Raw genomic sequence first — 22,713 nt, forward strand, 5'->3', positions numbered from 1 at the left:
TTTATTTCAAACATTGGTTGAATGACGAAACGCCCCATTGACAAAATTCCGATGACATCTTCGTATTTGTTTTAAATGAACTAGCACCAGTTCTGCATGGAGTTGGAAAATTCTAATGCAATCCAAAAACCAGAATGAATCAAAGGTTTAAACACCAAAAAACTTTGTAGAACAATTATGGTATTGATACGAACTGCATTTTACCACAATTCGGGCTTCCTGTAATACAGGTAAGGTGTGGAAGAAGATGCACATTTATTTCTGTATATGCTGGATTTTTTCGTAAATTGTGACTAAGAATTTTCTTTTAAGGTATGGCTGGGATAGCGAGACCAGCAAGACTTTCAATGGGAACAGAGAACAAAAAGTGGGAGGAACACAGCTTGTGTCTGCTTAATGTGTGCTAGTGAATGCAACTATTGGACTTCCATGCATATGCATCTTTAACTTTCACGTATCCATCTTTCATCATGTGTGATGAAGCTTTTCCATCTCAATTAACACATCTGGTTGAGCATTGAAAGTGATATATATATATACATGTGTTTGGACACTAATTATTTCTCTAATCATGCAGTTAGTGGTGAATTTTTCTATGGTTTAAGTGAACCAATTATTACCATATAGCTGGTCGGGCAAACCAGGCATCTGTCAACCACACATCCAATACCTCTTGTGCCTTGCCCCAAGCTGTGGAAATTGTTCTCGTAGGAGCTAGTTTATCCAGCTTTAATACCAACTACTAAGAAATGCACCTGTTACCCGAACCATTGTTCACCGTTCCAATAGATGAAACCGACATTGTAATAACCATCAAGGGTACGACCGGCGGTCGAATCTTGATGGGAGCGAGACATGGTTGCATTTACGAATTCTTTTTATCAGGTATTACTTAAAAGTAAAGATTGTTCTCCTACAATACTAATTAGATTGTAAGTTCGCAGGCCTTTCGCTCGTCTCACGACCGGAAAAGGGAACCATTAAGATGTACGATTTAGATACAGACGGGCAAGCCATGACTCGGGTGACAGCCATCGGTATCAATACCATCGTCCAGTCTGTCGCCAATATTGCAGGTATTGAATGAAATGCTGCCAATAGAAACGAAATTACTGAGGAAATTTTCCGTCAACAGAACGGCGGATCGTTCCAGTTTCCGACCGTTGGTTGGTATTGCGCCAATCGAGTCGAGCGAATCGACCAACTTGCATTTGGTCGCAAATTAATGCCTCTGTTGTCCGTCTGTACTTAAACACTATGTCCTGACGTACATTCAACGGAGCTACGCCTTCTAGCCGCCTGGTGACGATTTAGCTGTTCCAAGTGCGTCTACCGCCTGGTTACGCGGCCAATGCGTGGGAATCACGTTTTTAACTACCGTCACAGCATCAGGGAACGATGTAGCCAGGACATTGTCCAATTTAAATTTTCCAGCTGCCCAGACATTTTCAGAGACGCAAAACACGCTGGGGTTGGACGGAAAGAGATGGTCATTGGCAGAAGTTACTCCTACCCTCCAAAGACAAATCGATCCGTCAATCTTTGCCCCTCCAGCACCTGAGCCTTCACTTATTGTAACGTTACATGCTGTGGGACCTCGAAAGTTCATTTTCCTGAAGACGCAATGCTGCCACGTCGTCTCCCAACTTAGGCCTGTGGATATCCTCCATCAATTACTGTTTGACGCTTCAAGGCCGGACAACACGGCCGTTCGTGCTTTTTTCCATGTTCTGCGAGAAGAACAAGCCTGTGCCACTTCCCTGATTTTGGCATGTTTGACGAGCATTCAGGACTCCCAGCTGGCTGACTGGGCTGCTCGCGCCTTCTTCCTACTTGGTGGCGACGTAAAAGTCTCTCCGTCTCATCTGGCTCATCCCATTACGTCACCCGCGTCTCCTTTTGTCGTCAACTCGCCCGCTCATCTGAAGAGTACACCTAGCAACTTCCACCACCAACAGTCGCATTTTACTTTTAGTTCACCTGATTCTGGAGGAGTGGGGGGATTCAACCCAAATGCCATTTTGACTCCCCAAATGCAACCTAATTCGCCCCATTTGAATAACGTGGTGACTAGCAGTGGTGGCGCAGAATTGACCGACTATCAATTCTCTGGTCGACATAACGGACTTTACCTTTATCTCGGACGCATACTGAGGCCACTTTGGCTTATGCCGCTGGCCAGAGATGTAGGAAAGCCCCATCAGCCGTTATTGGACAGTGTCGTCAACAGTGAAGAGTTGTTAACTGTGCTGGGCCAACTGAATGCTCTTAAGGGATTCGTTCATGCCAATATCCATCAAATCGGTCCGCAGAGCTACCAGTCCAGTGAGAAGGACCGCCTTCAGGTATACTGGACATTTTTCATAGATGTCCAACTGATCAGTTATCATTCCTTCTATTTAATTATTAATATTTCAATTATAATTTTGATATAAATTAAAAACTGCAGGATGCTCAAATGCAGGAGAGAAAATCTCTGTTGGCCATGAAACAATTGTTGGATCATACCGTCGAAGTACTTGCTCTCTGGAAAGTGTTGTGCGATCACCAGCTCCATTTGCTCGGCCAATCGTTGTCGGCTGAAATGCGGATGTCACTCAAGACAACGTTGTTCCGAGACCTCATCCTTTCCGGTTCCGACACCTGCATTGGGCTGATCAACGCTCTGATTCATCGATACTTGGATGATGCGGCCAGTACGGACGCCATCAGTGAAAAATTGAGACAGGTCTGCCCGTCTCTCTACCGCAATGAGGTAACTGTTTACTTGCCAATGAAACTGAAGCTAAATTGTTAACTAAATTTTCATTCCTTTTTAAGGATGCTCTATGCACTAAAGTCAACGAGCAACTTCTCAAGGCTCGAACGAACACCATGAGCCGAATGGACAAGGAGCGTCTGCTGCAGCAAACGCTGGAAACGTGCAAGCAGATTCCGGCTCGCATCAATTTGGCGCATGTTTGCCAACAGTTGTCCGCTTGTCAGTACTTCGGAGGCGTGGTGGAGCTCTGCTGCGTCGTGGCTGAGAAGCTCGACCCTCAGCACCGTGCCCAACAATGCTACAGCGGCCAACAAGAAGATCCTGCCGCTGTCGAGGCGCTTTTGGCTCGTAAAAATTGCTACCAGCAAATGTGCCTTGTTTTGCAGAAACTCTACACGGCCGCTGCGTGCCATCCTCAGTCGCCCAGCGTGCCCAAATCACCCGGACCGATGGTACAAACGACTCCACAGGGATACGAGGAGGGACTAAGCCCATTAGAAGCGCAGCGGTTGGCAGATGAAACTCTTTCTCTTGCCTTGCAATCGGATGATGAACTATGTCATGTTGCCATTTTCGATTGGTTGACGGACAACAAGTGGGACGACAAGTTGTTGGAAATTCAGTCGCCTCACTTGGAGAATTACCTCAAGAGGCAAACAGTTGGTCAGGTATGATTGAATTTATTGATGTGTATAAATCGGGCCCAAATAAGTAGTTCGAATCCGTTTTTTTTTTCTTTCTAGGTTGGCCAACAGCAGCAAACAGATTTAGTTGCAAAATACGATCTGTTATGGAAGTTTTACGAAAAAAGTGGCCAGTTTATCGCCGCTGCACGAGTTCTTTCCCGTCTAGCTGATGCCCACAGCACGGCCATAAGTCTTCCGATGAGAATAGAATACCTTTCGCGGGCCATTGTGTGCGCGCGAGCGGCTGAGACGAGCTCCCTTGGTAACGCCGTTCAGGGCCAGTTCCTCTACGAAATGGAGGAGAAAATGGACGTGGCTAAAGTCCAGTCTCAAGTGCTGGAAGCCGTCTCTCGTTTGCCCAGTCGAGATGCCGACACCATCAGCCGTTTACATTCCGACTTGCTTGACGTGACTCAACTATACGAGCAATTCGCTGAGCCACTGGGTCTGTGGGAATGCAAACTGGCTATTTTGCACTGCGCCAATCATTACGACTCGGCTTTGGTGACCAGCATTTGGCAAAATATTATCAATGCTGAAGTCAAGAAACTGAGTAGTGCCGACACTGAAACAAAACTGGCCACCCTGGGTAGCAAAATGAAAACGCTAGGTCGAACTTATGCCCAGTCAGAGCAATTTTTCCCTTTGGAGTTCCTCGTTAAGACCCTGGAAACATATTCAGTTCGCTGGAATGGCCCACCAGGTAAATTTCAATTATTTTTATGTTCTTTGAAATGCATTTCGATCAATGTTTTTATGCTTAATTGCTAGGCTGGGCCGTTTCCATCATACTGACAGCTGGAGTATCGTTCCAGCGTCTTTTTGCCGTTTACAATCGCCTGTACGGCGCAAAGGATGTCGTTTGGCAAGCTGAAGGCAAACCCAATCACTTGCTCAAAGTGCTGGCCGACATGTTAAATCGGCTTGTTGATTCCTCTACTGGAGGCTTGGCAGCCCTGGTGCCGACAGCCGATCGTCGAGCTCTTATAGGACAGTGTGTCGAGGCCGTTGGTGTCTATTTGACGGATCTATTTTGCACGACTCACGCCACATCACCTGCCCTCATAGCCGAATTCCGTACTCTACAAGGCAAATTAGAACTTTTGTAACGAATATTTTAAATGCTGTTTTTCTCCCCCATAGTTGTCATTCATCCCCTATTCTTTTTCTTCTTTTCCGATTCTTTGAAGCAACATTTTATTTCTCATTTTCGTGAGCCCTGTATGTGTGAGCGAGGGCGAATTCTTGTTGTCATCTACCATACGCCTCAACTCTTAATCCAATCCACCGATCATATCAATACATACCCAGCATTGTGTGGCCATTCAGACAGAACGTGTTCACTTGGGAGGGAAACATTTTTGTTAGATTAGATATAAATAAACCTTGCAACTCAATAAATCAACTAAAGTAAAATGCAGTGCGCAATGTAATCGACAAAAAGTCCATTTGTTTAAAGAAATGTTTGTCTCTTATATTACCCATTCTTAAAACATGTTCATCCCACAACTTACTCACTTGGCAAAAGTTGGTATTGTCATTGTTGGTATGTTTCTCAACATTGTTGGTGCACTTGAATGGTATACTTCCTAGGATGTTTGGAAGATCCTGGGGAACATAATTGTGAATCTAACCACCGAATTAGGCGTCGGTTGCCATACCATTCTAGCATTGCCTTCCTATATCCTTCCATTGTCGTCTGAGGGACTATTTAACTCGTGCAGTTATGTTAATGTGTCGAAGAAGTAGAAGTGTTACAGGTGTCATTCGTAGCTCAATGGTAGAGCATCGGATCGCTATGGTGGAAGACTTGGGAGCAATTCTAAATTAAATAGGGCATAGGTATCAGTAAAGTTCATGGTTTGTTTGCCAACGAATTGATGTCTTTGAACAATTTTCCTAAATATTGTAGTTATTTAAAAAAATGGGGTAGTGCTGGATCAATTAAGGGTTTAGAACTTCTGGGTTATTTTGTCCCAAAGGTTGCAAATTATTGTGGTGTTTGCTGTGTGTGGTTGGTTGGTTGGTTGTGCAGCAAATGAACTCATTCATGTGGAGATGGTGGCACAGGTTCATTCAGAGTCTACTAGAAAAATAGAAGAAAAAATGATATTTTGTAGCCTAAACATTTAAGATCAACTCAATGAATTTGTTTATTTCTTATAAAAACTTCATAAGCTGCAATACTGGGATGAGTGTTACTGACTCACCTTTGTCTATAAAAGAAATCAAGGAATGCAAAGAAAAATAAGCAACATGATATTATTTGACATATTAAGTGAAGAGTTTCGTATTTATCGATTTGTTTTTCATATTTTTCCTTATCATTGCTTACTTTTAGATGTCCCATAACAATTAACGCGTTGAAAAATAAGAACAATTTAAAGGCCATGTCTTTTTTAGTTTTCTCAAGAGAATCGAAAAACATCGCAATTCTCCCTCTGGTGAGGAATCCTGTCTGTCGACCCTGACGCGTGACGCCTGACATTTACAGCTTTGACTGTGATGTATCATGGTAATATGTTTATCTAAAAGCAGAGAGATTTGGGCCAGTGTAGATCGTGTACGCATCGTCGTGTACGTGTACTGGGTACATCGTGTATTATACCGTGTATTTGCCAAACTCCGCCCCCTAGTGGGAGGGGCTTAGCACGGCTTGTACACGGTTTATCACTAGCAGACGACGGCGGAAATTGGGTAAATCGTGTACGGAGCCTTCCGTGTACGTGTATTGGTTTGGTTTGGTTGTCAATTTTAAATAAATACGATACGATACGATAGTTTAAAATGAAGAGAGAAATCAGCAAATTTGGTCTTATTTTAATAAATATAATATATATATATATAAATAATTCTTTTAACAAATCAACGATGGCTAACCATTGCATTTGCGCATTTTCAAAAACGAAATGATGAATGCCATTGAGCCTTGCCTATTGGAAATGACCATATGGACGTTTTTGTTGAGGATCATTCCGTTGGGTCACTCGTTTTGGGGAATAAGTCAGTGGTGTAAGTTGTGAGCAAACTAATTAACCGTTTTTGATTGGATTTAAGTAATCTGTTCTCTGTTGTGTTTCTTTCGCGTTTCAACCGACGGAAAATGGTTTTCAATAAAAAACAAACTGACTATATGCTGAGCATCGTTTCTATGTTTTCGGATAATACTTTACCTGCGTATATAATCAACGAAGAAACAAATTTTCCACCGCATGCTCTTTTGCCAAACCCAGGTAAGATTTCTGTTAAAGATAAACATAGCAATAGAATGTTTCATAAATTGTCAAAATGTTTACCAAAGAGTTTTTTCTACTTCATTGTAGAAAGGTTACGTATTTATCATTGAATGTCGTTCCATAATAAAACATACAACTTATACATATCTATAATATGTAAAAAAATGTAATCTGTGTTACCCAGGTGCAAAATTCATGATTAGATGGGAAGGCGCGAAATTTGAACAGGATTGGCACATAACTGTAAGTGAATGTCTATGTGTACCTTACTAATTATAAAAATTCCATTCATTTAATTAAGATAATACATGTGAGACTAAATTTCGAATAACTAATTTATATCGTCACATTCATACAAAATGATTTGAAATGACATTTCCCATTATATTAAATATTCAAATTATACTAAATAAACAAAGTATACGAATCACAAAATGTATGTATCGTTTGTGCACAAGCATTATATTTAATAATAAGTAATGTTTGTGCATAAATTAAGAGGAATTAATTATAAATTAATTATAAATTCAAGACGAATACACTATTTACCCGGCAATCGTGTACTGTACACGGTGCTAAGCCCCTCCCACTAGGGGGCGGAGTTTGGCAAATACACGGTATAATACACGATGTACCCAGTACACGTACACGACGATGCGTACACGATCTACACTGGCCCGAGAGATTTTGTGGCATTGCAGAGAGCGAATAAGCGGAATGGAAAAATAGGTACAGTTAAATCCTTAACTTTCTAAAACGTTCAATATTAAGCACTTTTATTTCTCCTGTATTCCTGATGCAAGGTCAGATGACTCTGGCAAGGTATAGCCTAGAATAGATGCTATTATACCATGCCTGATGCATGATTGTTGCAGCCTCTTCAATTGAATGAACAATGACAAAAGTTACAAAGACAACTACAATCCTACAGCATCGAAAGTGTTAGTAAGTAAAATAAAAGCATTAGATTTAAAGTTACAACTTGAAATCTTGATAAAAGAGTATTGTTTTCAGAAAGAAGACAATTGCTTACCATTTGCTGGCAAATTGGGATCTTGCTTAAAAGTACTTGATACCTTTTTCATGGGAAACCTCATTTCGCATTCTTCTGCCATTTTGATTTACTTTTATCAAAGTGTCAACCATTTTTTTAGTCTGTAGACTGACAAATTCAGGATGAGTTTACTTCCAAGCATTGACACAACATACATCTCCATGTAAAGTCTTAATTAACATCAATCCATTTTATGTAGGAGTTGATTTTTAATTTTTGCTTGAAAAACGGATAAGTTGAATGGTTGAGTATGGTTGTTGCCCAGCAGATTAAAACATTATAGTTTTGGTCGCACCTATTGCCCCTCAAAATTTTGAAGGGTAATAGACTTTTCCTATAGTTTTTATTAACATTTACTAGACAGAAAAAAATGTGTTGGTGAATGTCGTCAAGAATGCAGATGATTTAGTTAATTTACTGTGGTATCAACCTAATCAAAATCTTCATGTAAGTTCAAATACTTCCTTCCTCTGAAATTGCCTTTTGATGCTCAAAGCATGTAGTGTGATTTGATTTTTTTTTTTTAGATGTTAAGTGCTTTCAGACGTCATTGGTGCTGAATTTTTGAGTATATTATCACCAGAATGTCATACAAAATAACTTGGGCAGGTAAATCCTTGTATTTTGTGTTTTAATTTTAATCACTCATCTATATTACATGAGCAAAACATATATTGCCGAAAGAAAACAGATACCTTTGGACAATGGTTTCACCAAGGGCAGTGAATGCATTTCTCTTTTCACCATTGGTCAGCTGACTTGCCTTCCCAGTTGCAATGAAGAAGAATGATTAGTCAAAAGTATTAAAAGGTAATAGCTTATTGTGTTTTCCTATTGGTATCTCTTAAAATTCTGATGTTATTGAGTTTTTCTTGTCATGCCAGGTATTGTGATCAATCAGATATTGATTTCCTAGTTGCATGACAACTGTGGAAGTTGTCATACAACTATACAGCTGTATTCACCTGTTTGTTGACAAAGTGTTAAATTTTGTAGACTGTAGGCCGTACTGATCAAAACAAATTTAAACAAACGATCATTTTTTTAACAATCATAAAGGAAACAAGCAACAGTTATGGTTCGTTTGGTTGGAGCCCTTTGTCAACAAAGGGAGAGAGGACCAAGTCAAACGTATCCGAAAGGTACGGGGTTACAAGATGGAAGCTTAGCCACGGTTTATTGTCAAACAAATAGACACGGCTGTCGGAGCCCTCTGTGAGCAGGGCATTTGACGAACCGGGCACTCAAATGACGCTAAAGACTTTTCACTTTGTTGGTGTGGCACCGATGAACATCACACAGGTAGTTTCTAGGTATAAAAGGAATTTTCTTCAAAAGATGTTGAGGCTTATGTATCTATTTCCAGGAACTTTCTGGATTAAGGAAATCATTAACGCCCTAAAGGCCTTTAGTACACCTGTTATCTCCACCCAGCTTCTAATTGTTGACGACCCGGAATATGCGCGACAAGTTAAAGGAAGGATCGAAAACAATTTTCGGAGAAATAAATTAAACAATTTTTCGTTATCAATATTTTTCAATTGTCTTTTTATGTGACGGGATATTTCGATGAAGTATAACTGCCTGATGATGTTTAATGTCGATTAAATTAGACATTAACCGAATCCGCTTGCTAAAACTCGAGGTGGCTGCAAATTCTATCCAGTAGAGGTAAAAAAAGTTACACTTGCAAACTCTGAATTAATTTTTGATTGATTTTTTTTCCCAATTTCCAGCCTCTCTATACATGTAAACTGAAAATAAAGCCTGCTTTCATCGAAGTCATTAGTGAAACAATAAAAATTGTAAATCTGTGCTCCATCTGCAAAATCGTCAATGATATGTGAGGCAGTACCTCAAAGAACAATTGCCTAGGGACTTCATTCAGGTACCATTACAATTTCTGTAACCAAACCAGCCTTTCAATTTGCATCTTGCTTCAGGGTTTGCCAACTGCTAGCCGAGCTGTCATCAACATCGACGATACAAGGAAACCGCATAGATAGTGTGTAGGTTTTGATTTCTATATCAGCTGCAGCAATGACAATGACCATGACTAACATGTGGAAATGATAGCAAACGGCGTAAACATTTTTAGAAGAAAACAGAAAGTTTTCAATTTTTTTTAAAAATTCCCAATGTCAAGGTTTATCTGTTAACTGCTTCAAATTGGCTCAGAATTAGGCAGCAATTTTGGAAGTTGTTGCTTTCTCAGTATGGTAAATATATATATTATTTCTGTAACAGTAAAAAAAAAAAAAAACAAAAAAAAACATTGCATGATGCACGTGATGAAAGATCACTAATGAAAGAGCTTGTCTTAACATTTAACTTTAAAGATACCACTTTCACATGCACAACACAGCCAATGTTATCCTTATTCATTCTCAGTTTGATATTTGGCTATCTGTTTTTTGTTTTGGAATGAGCTTCAATGTTGGTGTTGCAGGTGTTACCCATGTTACGTTGACTGTTTGGATTCCTATTCATTAACATTTCAAGACCAAATTCATCTTCTTAAAATTGACTTGTAAGTAAAAAAGAGGCTGTTTTATAACTATTTATTATCTATGTAACCCTTTTCTGTTCAATAGGAAAGGATTTGGATCATTCTAGGAACATATCTATCAAAGATGCAAAGCTTTAATGGGATTAATTTATCCGTCAAGTACGTTTTCATTTGCAGTCTGTATGTCCTTTCCGAAGGCTCTGCCAGAAGAATATGCTAAATAATGAATTTATGAATCGCGTAAGTTACACGAGCAAGAATTTTTATGCCTAACGATGTTTTATTTTCTTAATATAGATTAATGATAAACTTGGATCTGAAAAGGTTCCTTGGTTGGGGCGAGATACCGAATAAAGTTTAATGATTGGATGCACTACATGGAATTTCCATACTTTATTCACAGTACCGTTTATAACGGTATTTCATATTTAAAAAATTGAAGTGCATATTTGGGCTCCCTTCTTTTCTGTGGCCCCGTTTCCCCTTGACTCATAATAAGCCCGTAGGGGGTCATGCCCCTACTGTACGGTATATATAAAAACAACATATATCGAGGTTTGGAGGGCTCTGGCCGGAAAGGGGACGTGGGGGTCCTCATGGTTCGATGAAATGCTTATGGAGGGCTATGTCGCTACCCACAAATCCGAATTAAAGGTTAATCGCTCCTGTAAAAATGTTCCAAATCTTCAGCTCTTCTTCCGGCTTCTCTTAGCCAAGCACTGGGTAATCTCCCCGGTGAGTCAATTGAGGCAGTGTCTCCCCCTGCCTTGGTTGACAGCAACTTTTGAAATGGTTATTTTGCCTTTTAAAAGTTGCAAAATATTCCGTTATGTAGAGATTTGTCAATACAAATTTTGTTATAAATTAATTTTGAAAAACTTGTCTTTCATACTTTCTTTGTGTTCACACTATACATTACTTGTATGTATTACCTTAGCACTTTTTTCTTTTAAGGATTGGACTCTCAACATTGCTGAGATGGCCACTGATGTGCAGTTTTTGTACTGAGAATTCCGGAGTGTCCTCGAATTATCGCCGATTAAATTCCAATCCTGGAGATGGTAGTTTGCTGATTTATTTAATTGCAGAATGATTTTGTATTCAATCTTTATTCATATAGATTTAACAGATGTATTAGAATGTTTTCACAGTGATGAATTTAACTCGTTCGGGTATCGATCCCCAAACTTTCAGCGTTCATTGCCGATGCTCAACCGTTGAGCCATGAGTTACATTTAAATTAGCACTAATATTAGAAGGCAAAAAAAAAAAATGCTATTTTTATAGGCTAGTAAAACTATATGCTAACCTGAATAACTTGCATTCAAGGATCATAGCTGTTTGGTAGAACGTTAGATAATGGATCTAAAGGTATCGGGTTCAACTCCCGGCAGAAGGTTAATAAATTCAATGTGAATGTCAATTTCATTGCGTTTCTTTAAAATGGAGTTACATGTTAATAAGAAATTATCTTGAATCACGCTGCAAATGTTATTCTAAGTCCACATTTGTTGAACTCAATTAACACGAAAATATAGAAAACTTACTAATGTGAATTATGGCTCAGTGGTAGAGCATCGGCATGGAACGCCCAAGTTAAAGGGTTCAAATCCTACAAGAGTCGAAAGAAATACTACGATGATTAAAAGATTCAGTTGAGTGACTATGTGTTACAATCTTATATACACAAAATATTGATCAAGCAGTGTGTGTGAGATATCTCGACATAGGATGTCAATGGCTAAAGTACGTTGTAAAGTGTTCAAGTAACAAAATACGCATTCACACCGATAAATCAAAATAAACAATTTATTAAGATTTTTTATAGGATATTATATTAAACATCGCCAAAATATCCGTCCCATTACTTCGTAATGGGGAAGTTTCTCGACCCGACTGGCAGACGTGGAAGATTGGAAGCCCAGGACATCGGGAACCTCCGTGGAATCGAACCACGGACCTTGGAGCTGCTAGGCGGATGCGATACCTTCCTGGCAACCCCCCCTATATCCCCCCCAATTGATATTTGATCCCCTATGTACAACTTTGCACAGTTACCTTAATGTGTTGAAGACTTAGATTTCTCAGTAATATGTCTCATAGCACAATGGTAGAGCGGTGGACTGGAATTCTCTATACATTGGGTTCGAATCCCATTCAGGTGTTGTGAAATTCAGCGTCCTTGATGGATTACACGTATTGGCATATAAATTCCAAGTATGTCATGGTGAAGAAAACTGTAAGTAAAATTGTTTTATATTTAAGAGTAAATTTATAAAGGTAACTTGTTCACACTTGTAATAATAGTTTAAAGTATCCCAAAGTAAATTACTAAAACGCTTCTAAACTGTCGGTGATAACGTCAATAAAGTGAATCAGTAAACATATTTTGTACTTTTTACCTTTGATGGTATTTGATCCACAAACATCCAGCGGTACAATCCGATGCTCACCCATTAAGCCATGATTCGCTCATAAACATGCACAATACCTTCTTGTTGCTTATAGGCAACACTTTCCCACTTGTAAATTATTGAAGTGTAGTCGATGTAAACGAAATAATTACCACAGCTAAGTATACATTTACATTTTCTTAAATTATTGTTAGAATGAGGAAATTCATTCATTATTGATAAATGGCGCTTTATAGTTTTGTGTTTTACCTTGTCTCAATCGTGGTGGCGTAGTGCTTGTGGGTCATCTTTTGAGTACTGTATAGATCTTTGTTGCGAAACGTATCGCCCCAAGTGTCTTAAAATAGAACTTAATATGTAAATATCACTAGGCGATATCCAACTTCAGGTATTGTTCCCAAACATGAATGCCTAATCAAAACGAAACAAGTCTCCAACAGTTAGAACAATGACACGACACATGCAGATTTCGCTTGCAATCTTCCAGCAGTTACTCGCACTTGAAATTTACTTGACACAAAACTATTAACCTATTGCAATACCAGCGAGTTGTCAAACGTTCGCAGATCGACATGCAATGCTGTGTTGCCGCATCGCAGAAAGGTAAAACAGAAATCCCTGTTCAAACTTTCAAAGCAGAGTCATGGAAACCGATGGGTTCCATGACTCTGTTTCAAAGTGAAAACATTTTCTTCATACACATATTATTGGCTAACGAATTCATGCATTAAAACTAGTTAAGGTTGTTTTTTATCCGCCATACGTCACAATAGAAAATTTGCAATCGCATTTTTAAAATGAAATAATAGAGACAAAACCATGTGAATGGTTCTGTAAAACTGTTTCTAGTTCAGTAATCGAAACTAAGAATGTCAGGGTAGTCGTCTCCGCTATTCTTCCTGCATGCCAAACGGCGGATCCATGCCAAATTTCGATCACGGGCTCATCGCGTTGTTAGAGTACATCATGTCGTAAGGGTTTCTCATCCTGGGATAGCGTGACGGAAGGACATAGGATTCATAGGATGATCCAAATTGAGAAACACATCGACCTCTTCGAGTGCCATATTCTTCAACGAGGAAATAGCTACTTCGCCTGCAAGGCCCACGTGTGAACGATTTATAACAGCCACCTTCAGAATTTAGTGTTGACTTCCAGTAGATCTGGCGACCGTTGCATTTGCTTACTGGGCAAGGCGAAGTGCGACAGGTGCCATAGTCGTTGGTATCCGGCTCAAGCCATTGGCCATGATCACAAGGACCCTTTGTCATAAGTGACACAATTATTTTAAAAAAAAAAAAAAAAAAATGTAAACAAGTGTTTTGATAAGACGAGCATCAAGGACATACCACTGGCCATTAAAAGATCTAGACAAGAGAAAAAAAAAACCTTGGCGTAGATACGGTGGCACCTATCATCTACCTTGAACAAGAGCTGATTACGATAGCGGCATTATTACGACAACGTCTAAATTGCGAATCTGTTGTACAGTATATTGCAGAAAAATGTGGCGGTTTTCCCTATGCTTTGTTTGCCATACCCGACACATTTTTCTGCAACCTCCTGTACCTGAACACCGACAGTGCGAATAGGCAGTAGCGTGGCAACATACTGGTTGCGACTAGACAGTTCTCCCAGAAGAAGACGTTCTTCTTCCGACGTCACGATTTCAATCCGATTGAGCAAGGCATGTTCCTTGGCTGCTATGTTGGCATAATGGACCATCGAACGAATCAGCACTTGCGTCTCATCGAAATTAGCTTCCAAGAACGGCTCTTTGGCGTAAATGATTCAAATTGACAAACCGGGACCAGGAAACGGGTAACGTTCCAGTAATTGTGCAGGAACCCAGCTCACGACCTAAGGCTCTTACTTCATCTTTAAGGAAGTCTGTTGGGAAAAAATGCGAAAAGATCAAAGATCTTACTGGATTGTCATAACGCAGGAAAAACCTTAATGCAAATACCTTTAATAGGTTCTACTACACGGCCGTGAATGCGAAATTGACGAACCATTTCGGAATCGTTATGACGAGTCTTCATGGCAACCGTGTGCGAAGAAGCCATATGGAAAGCGGACTCAATTAGATCCGGTCTCAAAGTACCTGTAATATTTTCATATGTAATGACATTGAATATTAGGCAATATAATACAAGCAAAAAAAAAAAAGAGAAGGTTGATACCTTGTCCGAGAAGTAGATTATCCCAAGTTAGATTTAAATCGTTAGGCGTTGTATTTGCCATTTTGACAAACGTATCGTCAATAATTCGACGTTTTTCTTACTGATTAACAGTCAGACATAACGACAAAGTTTGGCGGCCATGTACATCGTAGAAAGTCAGACTTGCTTAACAACCTAAAACAATTTTAAACCTCAAATCTGCTCGCTGGTATGAAGAAGAAATGAGAATCCACTCTCTGTATAAAAAAAAAAAATAATAAAATCGGTCATAGAACAAGAATTATAAACCGTAGAATTTGAGGTCTGACAGGACTAAGTATCAATTAATCTCGTATCAAATTTTGGCCAATAATAAGATTCTGAACCGTCCAGAAAAGTATCTCAAATTACCCAAAGGGTGAGCCCGAGTTGCTGTAAACTAGTGCCCTCTGGAGTTGAGGGGCAATAGACTTTTCCAATTAAGAAATAATGAGTACTGGAACAATCATACTGCCATAACACATTTTAATTTGGATTATCAAAATACCTAGTTCAGCTCGCCCTTTGCCTCGGATGCTTATCAGTGTAGAACATATTTGTAACTGCTTGGTGATCAGGAATGTAGATAAACGCCCCCTTGCGTATGCTACTCAGGCTACACAGTAGACGCAATAACGCATAAATCCTTGGCGGATTAAAAAACGAAACTGTTGCCTGAACAGGCGCCCTATAACTACCACCACCAATCTAGATTTCTGGAGAAAAGAAAAAGAAAATGGAGAAATAAAAAAAAAAAAAAAAAAAATATAGCCAGTTAGAACCTTTAAAATTAAGTATCATAACAAGGACAAATATTTACCATAGGAGTTGTTGAGCTAGGCACCTGCTTAAGTTGTTTGATTTCACAAATTATCATTCACATCCCTGCCATTACTAAAGCAGACGTTAGATGATGTTGGAACCTACTGCTTCGTAAGCTGCTACCAATCCTACATAGACAACCAAATGGGGGTTTCGTGATCGTCATAAAATCGGAGATTGAAATGTCGGGCTGTTACCTAAAAGACATTTTGTTCGCCGATAGAAATTGTGGAAAATGTCAGGCTCCACAGATCAGAAAAATACAACTCCGTAACATGCAAATAAATCAATTTGAAATATTTTCCTTTAAAACATACAGAATAATAAAATCTTTCACAAATAGCACATTAAGATTTGATAGCATTACCCAATGGAACACAAGAGTTCACCAACTTAATGCACAAGGATATTGCCCGTTACGACTCCCGAGCTATGACGCAGCAAAGAATCTACCTATAAAAAGAAGAAAAAATAAGTTATAGGTAGACAAAGTCCTGATTATCGCCTAATCCCCGAAAAAAAAAAAAAAACAACAAAAAATTCGTGGCAATAAAGAAATGGACGAGTTAAAAAAAAAAGAAGCACGGTTTGCACGATGCATCCTACCAAAAAATAATAAAACATTATAACAAGGATGAAAGACAAACATTACCTATTTCCAAGGGTGCACCCCTTTCATGCATGCATGAAACGATTTGTTGTAATGGCAAAAAAAGCTTACCTAAACTATCCCACAATTATTGCCCGAACATGCTCTTATGCCTGTTGATAAACTGTACCAACATACAGACTTCATGTGAATGGACAATCACCATAAGTGAGTTGTAACATTGGCCTATATGTGGTAACATTTCGCCCTTGGTTGATGCAATATGCACAATGGCTTCATTTCCTGGTGTTAAAAATAAAAGGACTATTGAAATATCATGTTGCTAACAATACTATTTACGATCTGACATACTCAACAAGAAGTTCCAGAGATTTTCCATTTACATGATGTGGAGATATAGCAAAGGCTAATGCTGCTCTAAAGCCTGATAAATATTTCCACCACTTTTTTTCTATTGCACTATTGTAACTGAAATTATATATTTGCGGCAGACGTACACGTACCATCCACCATGTTGTTCAGTCAACGATTCAATCGTCAACGTGGCTGTGAATTCGTTCACCAAACGGACGTTAGTCGTCGTCGTTGCAGTTGTCGGTGCAATCACTTGGCCATCTTTCGACCAGCTGACGAACAACGGCAATCCACCTTTAACTACGGCGCATTGAAGAGCCAATCGCTCGCCGGCATTCAACATGGCCGAATCGCTCATTGTCATGGTGATTGTCATGAATCGCTCATTGAGGCGCGTCTGTATCCAATATCGTTTTTTTTTTGTGTTTTTTGTTTGTTTTTTTTACGAAATTCCGGCGACCGGAAGCAACAACAAAAAAAAAAACGTCGAGAAATTTCTAAATTTATCCTTCCTACCCACTTAACTCATCTCCTTTTTCTTGTTTTTCACAAAAATAAAAGGGGAAAGACTTAAATTGGCTTCTGGCTGCTGGATCGATATAGTCGGTCTGTCTCATTTGCTTTCATTGCTTCCTTTTTTTAAAATTTTTTTTCTGCTTCCAGACCGGATAGAAAAGCGCTGTGGACTTTCTCATCATCAAAGAGTATACACAGCGACCGAGCAAGTTTACAGGGCGGAGGGGGAAAAGAAAAAGGCGCCGAGTCAATATTTTCGCAAAGCTGTGAACAGGAAAAAATCAAACAAAAGGTTATCTTTTAAGTTTAGTTTTTTCTTGCCGAGGATCTATAATTTTTACTCTTTCTAATCAACTCGAGTGCCATCATTTCTTCTAAGAAAATGCGATAGAAAAAAAAGGACTACTCGAATTCTGGTTGATTTTAATTTAGCCTTTGATTATTCATCCCTATTAAAGGAAAAGCCAAAGTTTCCAGATAAAAAGAGGGAAAGAAAAGGGCTGAAACTTACCGAGGATGTTGAGTTGAAGTGACTGGCGAGCCGAGAGTCCGTTCTGGCCACGCGCCTCGCAACTATAAAGACCGGCGTCGCTGCTCTTATCCAACGGATCGATCGTCAAACTGCCATTGAATTGAAGTAAATATGCAAATTGGCTGAATGCTCTACGCGACCCACTCGATTCTCCGCTACACACTGTTCGCACAAACGCCACAAACGCCTTTTAATTGAAGAATTACAAGAAAAACGTACGGTACCTATTGCACGAAAACTCACTTTGTAATTGCCTCCATCTTCGACTCGGACGTGGGTTATGTTGAGATGAGCCACTACAAGATCGTCGTGACCCGTTTTTTGCTGCTGGCCGAGGAAATATCGTTCGGAAACGGGCGATAACGGAAACCCGTCCAGCGTCCAAGTGAAATGAGGCAGCGGAGTGCCAGAGGCTAAACATTTCAACGAGACTGAACTTCCCGGATGTACAACTTGCCGACTGAACGTTTCTTTCAAATGAGGAGGAAATGCTCCAATGGCCAGCTGGGCCGATGCTTGGGCCCAATCTCCTTCGTCATTGGATGCCAGGCATTGGTATATTCCCTCATCTTCACGTTGGACGGACGAAATGGATAACTGGACCATATCGGTGTAGCCGTCGTCGCCGGATGAAGAAGAAACACGACCACTATTACCCACCAAGAAGCGCTGGCCATCTTTGAGCCAACTGACAACCGGCCTAGAATTTTTTTTCCAGATTTTGAGTTAAGTTGTTATTCCATTTAACAAGAAATGTAAAAATGATTGAGCTGGGACTACCGGAGAAATGACACGTGATGGTGACGGACGTTTCTGGATCGGCGACTTAAATGTGCTGTGCATTCTATGCGGCGACGACGACGTTCGACGTTTCTGACTTGTAATTTGACACGAGAAACGAGTTCGGTACGTGATTCGACTAATCCAATGGAACGGTTGACAAAACAAATGTAACTGCCCTGATCTTCGGTGACGACGGAAGCGATGAGTAAAGTGCCACCAATGAGGCGATGACGCCCAAGTCCCAGCACTCCATCATGATGCTCTTGCGTGGCAGCTGATGTCACCAGTGGCAACAACAAATTGCCATACTGAATCGTTTGACTTTTGTACCATCTGCATTGATCAATTTATGGTTACGTACAATTGTTCAGACAAAAGAACTGAGTGAATAAATAGTTACTTGATTTTATGCGGAAGATATCCGTGAAAAACACAAGGTAAAACGGCATCTCGTCCACGCCAAACTTCGAATTCGATTCACAGTTTCTACAATGACTTGTGCCATCTTTGTCCTGGATTCTAGGATACACGTAAAGGTCATGTTTCTCAACTGGAAAATCAATAATGTTGACACAATCAGATACCTTGACTGAGGATGATTCGTCCAGCAGTGAAACTGGTCATTGTTTGCCTGATGGGCTGGACGAGAACTCGACAATGATACAAATGATTCTCGTCGCCTTGATGCGCAGACAAAACTTGCAAGTCGCCATTGGCCAACATCACGTGACGTTAATCTGTTTAACGAAACAAAAAATTTTGAGTTTTTCATGTTGTTTCTAAATCACTTTAATTGCTAGAGGCATGGAAAGTGAACACTGAAAACCAAACTTTTTCGAGGAACTTTTCCAACTTTCACAAACTGTAGTCCATTTGAGCCGTTGCAACCTCCGTCCCATGCCGACGGTTGCCATTTCTGAATAAACGTTGACTCGAAAAGAAAAGAGATTGCCAAATATGCAAAGGCAGCAGATTTGAGTTCAAACAAAAGCCAGGAGTAAAGATATTTTCTACAGAGGAACAATTAAATCTTTTTATTTTAAACAAATATTTACGTATACTAAATCAAACAAAGAGGTCAAAAGTCAAAACTTAGAGGATAATTTCATTCTGAGCCTGAGCAGAAGGGTGTTTTTTTTTAAATTGCTCCTTTGGTCAACGTGACCCGTATTACTTCATTTGTCGATCGACAGTTCGCGAGGTGACACACGAAAATGCAATCAGTCATTTATTTCCACTTGGCATAGTCTACCTTCATTGGAAGTAAGAAAAATGTCGTATCGATTATCTTGAATCTAAGAAGTGATTGTAACATAATCACCAACATAATCAGGAATAGAGCAACGAAAAGCAGCCATACTGCCCCGACGAACTCGAGGATTTTCCACGTTGACCTCGAATGGCGTCCAAATTACTTTTGGCACCAAAAAGTAAAGTATGACGATTTTTGTTTGGTTTTTGTTTCGTTTTAAAAGGCGAATGTAATTTTTAGTTTCCCGAGACTAGTCCTGCATGGACGCGCACAGGAGTGGAGAGGATGCGAACAATGAAATTGGCTGCCAAAAGCCTGTAGGGGGCAGCGTGAACGTCTGGTCGGAACTGCTCCGGCCGGAAGGTGTGCAAAGTCAAACTGATGCCATTAGGTGATAACGTGATTAGATTATTTGTCGTTGCAGTTGACACTGCAGACGTAGAAGATGATTCGACTGTATTCCACATGCCTCTGCCTGTCGCGTTGCTGCCTAAACTTTGGTGATAACTTTGCAACCGCCGCTGTTTCAAAGTTCAGTCTTCAACTTATTGCTTCTAATTGTATTATTGTCTAAATAATGCAGCCTATTTAGAATAGACGCCAGCACAATCGGACGCACCAGTTGAGACTGTTTTACACACACATTAGGAAATTTGCCGTTAATTAGGAATGCATTTTCTTTCTGTCGCTGGCTAAATAGACTTGATGAATATGCACGAAAATTTGACGAATCACGTCAATCGAAATAGAGTTGCGTGATAATCGAGAATGACGAGTGCCATGGTTCTTGGCTGGCAGCTATTGCTGATGCTGGCGATAACGTGAGGTTGACTTCGTCCATGTTGTCGGACGTTCCGCGATACTGACTACACTTTTTCACCGTGTGCGGCTGATGGTTGCTGTTGCAGCAATGTTTGTGGATGAACGTGCCGCTCTCCTTGATGACGATGAGCACTGTTTGGCAATACTATACAATTCTATATTCGTTTTGTTTTGTTTTTTTCTTCTTCTTTCGATACGAAATGCACAGACAAAGCGCATCTACAGATTCAACTCTTATCTCGTGCTGCACTATTTAGTCCTCACAGCACGTGGCACGTTTGTTTCATACATCTAAACGTACAAGCCTGTTTATATTTAGGTGGCCGCCGACGCTGCTGCTCGGCATATTATCGATTAGACTCGCTTCAACGTTCATAGACGGAAGCTGTTGCTGCTCTCTCGGACACGTCCGTTTGCTCGCATATATTGAAAAACTCGGCCAAAATAAAAATAACCAATATACAGTTGCGATATTAATCCCTGCTCGTGCTGCTGTTACTCCAGGCCAATATGTACGAAAACAAGCTGATGGACACAAAGAGCTTAAAAGATTTCGAGACGCGCTTATATTTCCTTGTTCACGTTTACTTAGCTGTCGTTGACAGGTCGTCATCTGTAGAATAGCATGTGCATCGACGAGATTTTCTTTCTAAAGTACAGCGATTCAAGAAAAGAGAATTACATCGTGAATTATAAATGGCCTGTATACATTTCCGACGGAGCTCGATGCTATGCCTGATAGGATTAGATGTCATACAAAAAACATGCGACACTTTTCGGTTTAAAAAAAATTGGCAGTTGCATTCACAGCCTTCCATCAGCAGCAGTCGAATTTCTTGTTGGACGCACTGGCGATAAAAGGAAGAGGCAAAAAGAAAACTTGTATATAAATTCGACTTGACTATAGAGGCAATTCACATCGCGGTTTCGCGTGTCAATTGTTTCGATGTCCGCCATTTTCTCTGGTTGTTTATGTCATGTTTTGCGTTGTTTGTATTGGCTGAAAGTGTTATTTCCCAATACAAAGTGGATTTTGTGAATCAGTGTTTAATTTAAAAAATTTTTTTTTTGTGTCAGTTAATTGCTACGTATCTTGGTTAGTATGTGTAGCAATTTCTGTTTCCAGATCACATTTCTTGTATTTTTAAAACAATCTTTTCTGTAGGGCTGTCATGTGTTTTCAATATTGTTGTGCCCCGGGTTGCAAAAACAAATAACATTAGAGTTTGTAATACACATTTTGTTCTAGGTAAGTCTTGACAAATTTATTAATAGTGAATGTGTCTATCTAATTCTTCTATTTGAAATCACACAGGAAAACCTTTTTAGTACACTGGAGAAACACACCCAGACTGGGCCCCATCCCTGAATCTTGACAAAGTGTATGTTAACGCTAAGTCAGCCATGGATAGAGAGTCAAGAAGAGTAATTTTAAATGTTCAAGAGGTAATACAAATTATGAAGTATAATTTATTCATACGTTATGACAACAAAAAGTTATATGTTATAGTAATGTTACAAATAAACAAATGAAGAGTAATAACCTTCGCTTTCATCAACAAATTTTTGTTTAAAAGACTGATTGCACAAAATGATCCAATTCCCCCATCGATAAATCTCTTGTAGGTCTCAAGGCCCTTGTAAGCCTTTAAATCTTCATGCGTGTATGGAGACTTGGAACATAGCAGGTAATTTACCAAATCAAGATTGGTTACCAGTGGCATTTTTCCTGCGATGCTAAGTTCATTGCACCAATACTCTTCGTGAATTGTATAGGGGCAATCACAACCTACTATTAATAGTTTTGCTGCATACTTACGTTTATCTTCTGACAGCCCTACAGAAAAGATTTTTTTAAAAATACAAGAAATGTGATCTGGAAACAGAAATTGCTACACATACTAACTAAGATACGTAGCAATTAACTGACACAAAAAAAACTTGAAAAAAATTAAACACTGATTCACAAAATCCACTTTGTATTGGGAAATAACACTTTCAGCCAATACAGACAACGCAAAACATGACATAAACAACCAGAGAAAATGGCGGACATCGAAACAATTGACACGCGAAACCGCGATGTGAATTGCCTCTATTTTATTACCAGGCATTCATAGAGCATTCGACAAGACCGAGATACGGGCTTTACTGTACAATC

At 39.7% G+C, this 22,713-nt stretch overlaps 1 protein-coding gene and 7 long non-coding RNA genes across 32 annotated transcripts; 5 read left to right on the forward strand and 3 right to left on the reverse strand.

Moving 5' to 3' along the window:
• Positions 1-74: 74 nt before the first annotated feature.
• LOC123467138 (nuclear pore complex protein Nup155-like) lies at positions 75-4,775 on the forward strand. Of its 3 annotated transcripts, none has more exons than XM_045167187.1 (8): positions 75-230; positions 313-885; positions 945-1,076; positions 1,136-2,345; positions 2,450-2,755; positions 2,821-3,429; positions 3,505-4,150; positions 4,219-4,775. In XM_045167187.1, exons 4-8 carry the CDS (start codon positions 2,034-2,036, stop codon positions 4,554-4,556), a joined length of 2,211 nt encoding a protein of 736 aa, XP_045023122.1. In that variant the 5' UTR covers positions 75-230; positions 313-885; positions 945-1,076; positions 1,136-2,033; the 3' UTR covers positions 4,557-4,775. The 3 variants fall into 3 exon arrangements, with proteins under 3 accessions (XP_045023122.1, XP_045023121.1, XP_045023120.1); XM_045167186.1 differs by lacking the exon at positions 75-230 and having other exon boundaries at positions 313-509; positions 578-885; XM_045167185.1 differs by lacking the exon at positions 75-230 and having other exon boundaries at positions 938-1,076.
• Positions 4,776-4,853: 78 nt separating this feature from the next.
• LOC123467150 lies at positions 4,854-5,736 on the reverse strand. Its single transcript, XR_006641652.1, has 2 exons — positions 5,658-5,736; positions 4,854-5,533 (listed from the first exon to the last, which is right to left on the reverse strand). It is a non-coding gene; the product is annotated as an uncharacterized LOC123467150 (long non-coding RNA).
• Positions 5,737-7,361: 1,625 nt separating this feature from the next.
• On the forward strand, positions 7,362-9,962 carry LOC123467144. Of its 6 annotated transcripts, none has more exons than XR_006641639.1 (10): positions 7,362-7,412; positions 7,487-7,628; positions 7,698-8,184; positions 8,265-8,346; positions 8,422-8,547; positions 8,797-9,039; positions 9,104-9,408; positions 9,474-9,625; positions 9,681-9,821; positions 9,884-9,902. It is a non-coding gene; the product is annotated as an uncharacterized LOC123467144 (long non-coding RNA). The 6 variants fall into 6 exon arrangements; XR_006641640.1 differs by having other exon boundaries at positions 8,429-8,547; XR_006641638.1 differs by having other exon boundaries at positions 8,265-8,547; positions 9,681-9,746; positions 9,884-9,962.
• A 195-nt stretch (positions 9,963-10,157) lies between these two features.
• LOC123467148 lies at positions 10,158-10,622 on the forward strand. Its single transcript, XR_006641650.1, has 2 exons — positions 10,158-10,267; positions 10,332-10,622. It is a non-coding gene; the product is annotated as an uncharacterized LOC123467148 (long non-coding RNA).
• A 1,465-nt stretch (positions 10,623-12,087) lies between these two features.
• On the reverse strand, positions 12,088-19,431 carry LOC123467142. Of its 17 annotated transcripts, XR_006641625.1 has the most exons (18): positions 19,063-19,408; positions 18,879-18,997; positions 18,476-18,811; positions 17,939-18,395; positions 17,675-17,857; positions 16,645-17,427; positions 16,405-16,575; positions 15,881-16,136; positions 15,682-15,811; positions 15,370-15,577; positions 15,234-15,292; positions 14,844-15,079; positions 14,627-14,764; positions 14,230-14,550; positions 14,010-14,082; positions 12,649-13,922; positions 12,305-12,483; positions 12,088-12,250 (listed from the first exon to the last, which is right to left on the reverse strand). It is a non-coding gene; the product is annotated as an uncharacterized LOC123467142 (long non-coding RNA). The 17 variants fall into 17 exon arrangements; XR_006641627.1 differs by lacking the exons at positions 12,088-12,250; positions 12,305-12,483 and having other exon boundaries at positions 13,388-13,922; positions 14,273-14,550; positions 19,063-19,407; XR_006641624.1 differs by lacking the exons at positions 12,088-12,250; positions 12,305-12,483 and having other exon boundaries at positions 13,388-13,922; positions 14,010-14,078; positions 19,063-19,406.
• A 158-nt stretch (positions 19,432-19,589) lies between these two features.
• LOC123467143 lies at positions 19,590-20,717 on the forward strand. Of its 2 annotated transcripts, none has more exons than XR_006641635.1 (4): positions 19,590-19,741; positions 19,812-19,913; positions 19,971-20,093; positions 20,155-20,717. It is a non-coding gene; the product is annotated as an uncharacterized LOC123467143 (long non-coding RNA). The 2 variants fall into 2 exon arrangements; XR_006641636.1 differs by having other exon boundaries at positions 19,591-19,741; positions 19,812-19,908.
• A 1,216-nt stretch (positions 20,718-21,933) lies between these two features.
• On the forward strand, positions 21,934-22,444 carry LOC123467135. Its single transcript, XR_006641613.1, has 2 exons — positions 21,934-21,998; positions 22,179-22,444. It is a non-coding gene; the product is annotated as an uncharacterized LOC123467135 (long non-coding RNA).
• LOC123467136 lies at positions 22,005-22,506 on the reverse strand. Its single transcript, XR_006641614.1, has 2 exons — positions 22,455-22,506; positions 22,005-22,389 (listed from the first exon to the last, which is right to left on the reverse strand). It is a non-coding gene; the product is annotated as an uncharacterized LOC123467136 (long non-coding RNA).
• Between the last annotated feature and the right edge of the window lie 207 nt (positions 22,507-22,713).

Source organism: Daphnia magna, unplaced genomic scaffold, assembly GCF_020631705.1.
Source record: "Daphnia magna isolate NIES unplaced genomic scaffold, ASM2063170v1.1 Dm_contigs152, whole genome shotgun sequence".
In the NCBI taxonomy this organism is placed as follows: Eukaryota; Metazoa; Arthropoda; class Branchiopoda; order Diplostraca; family Daphniidae; genus Daphnia; species Daphnia magna.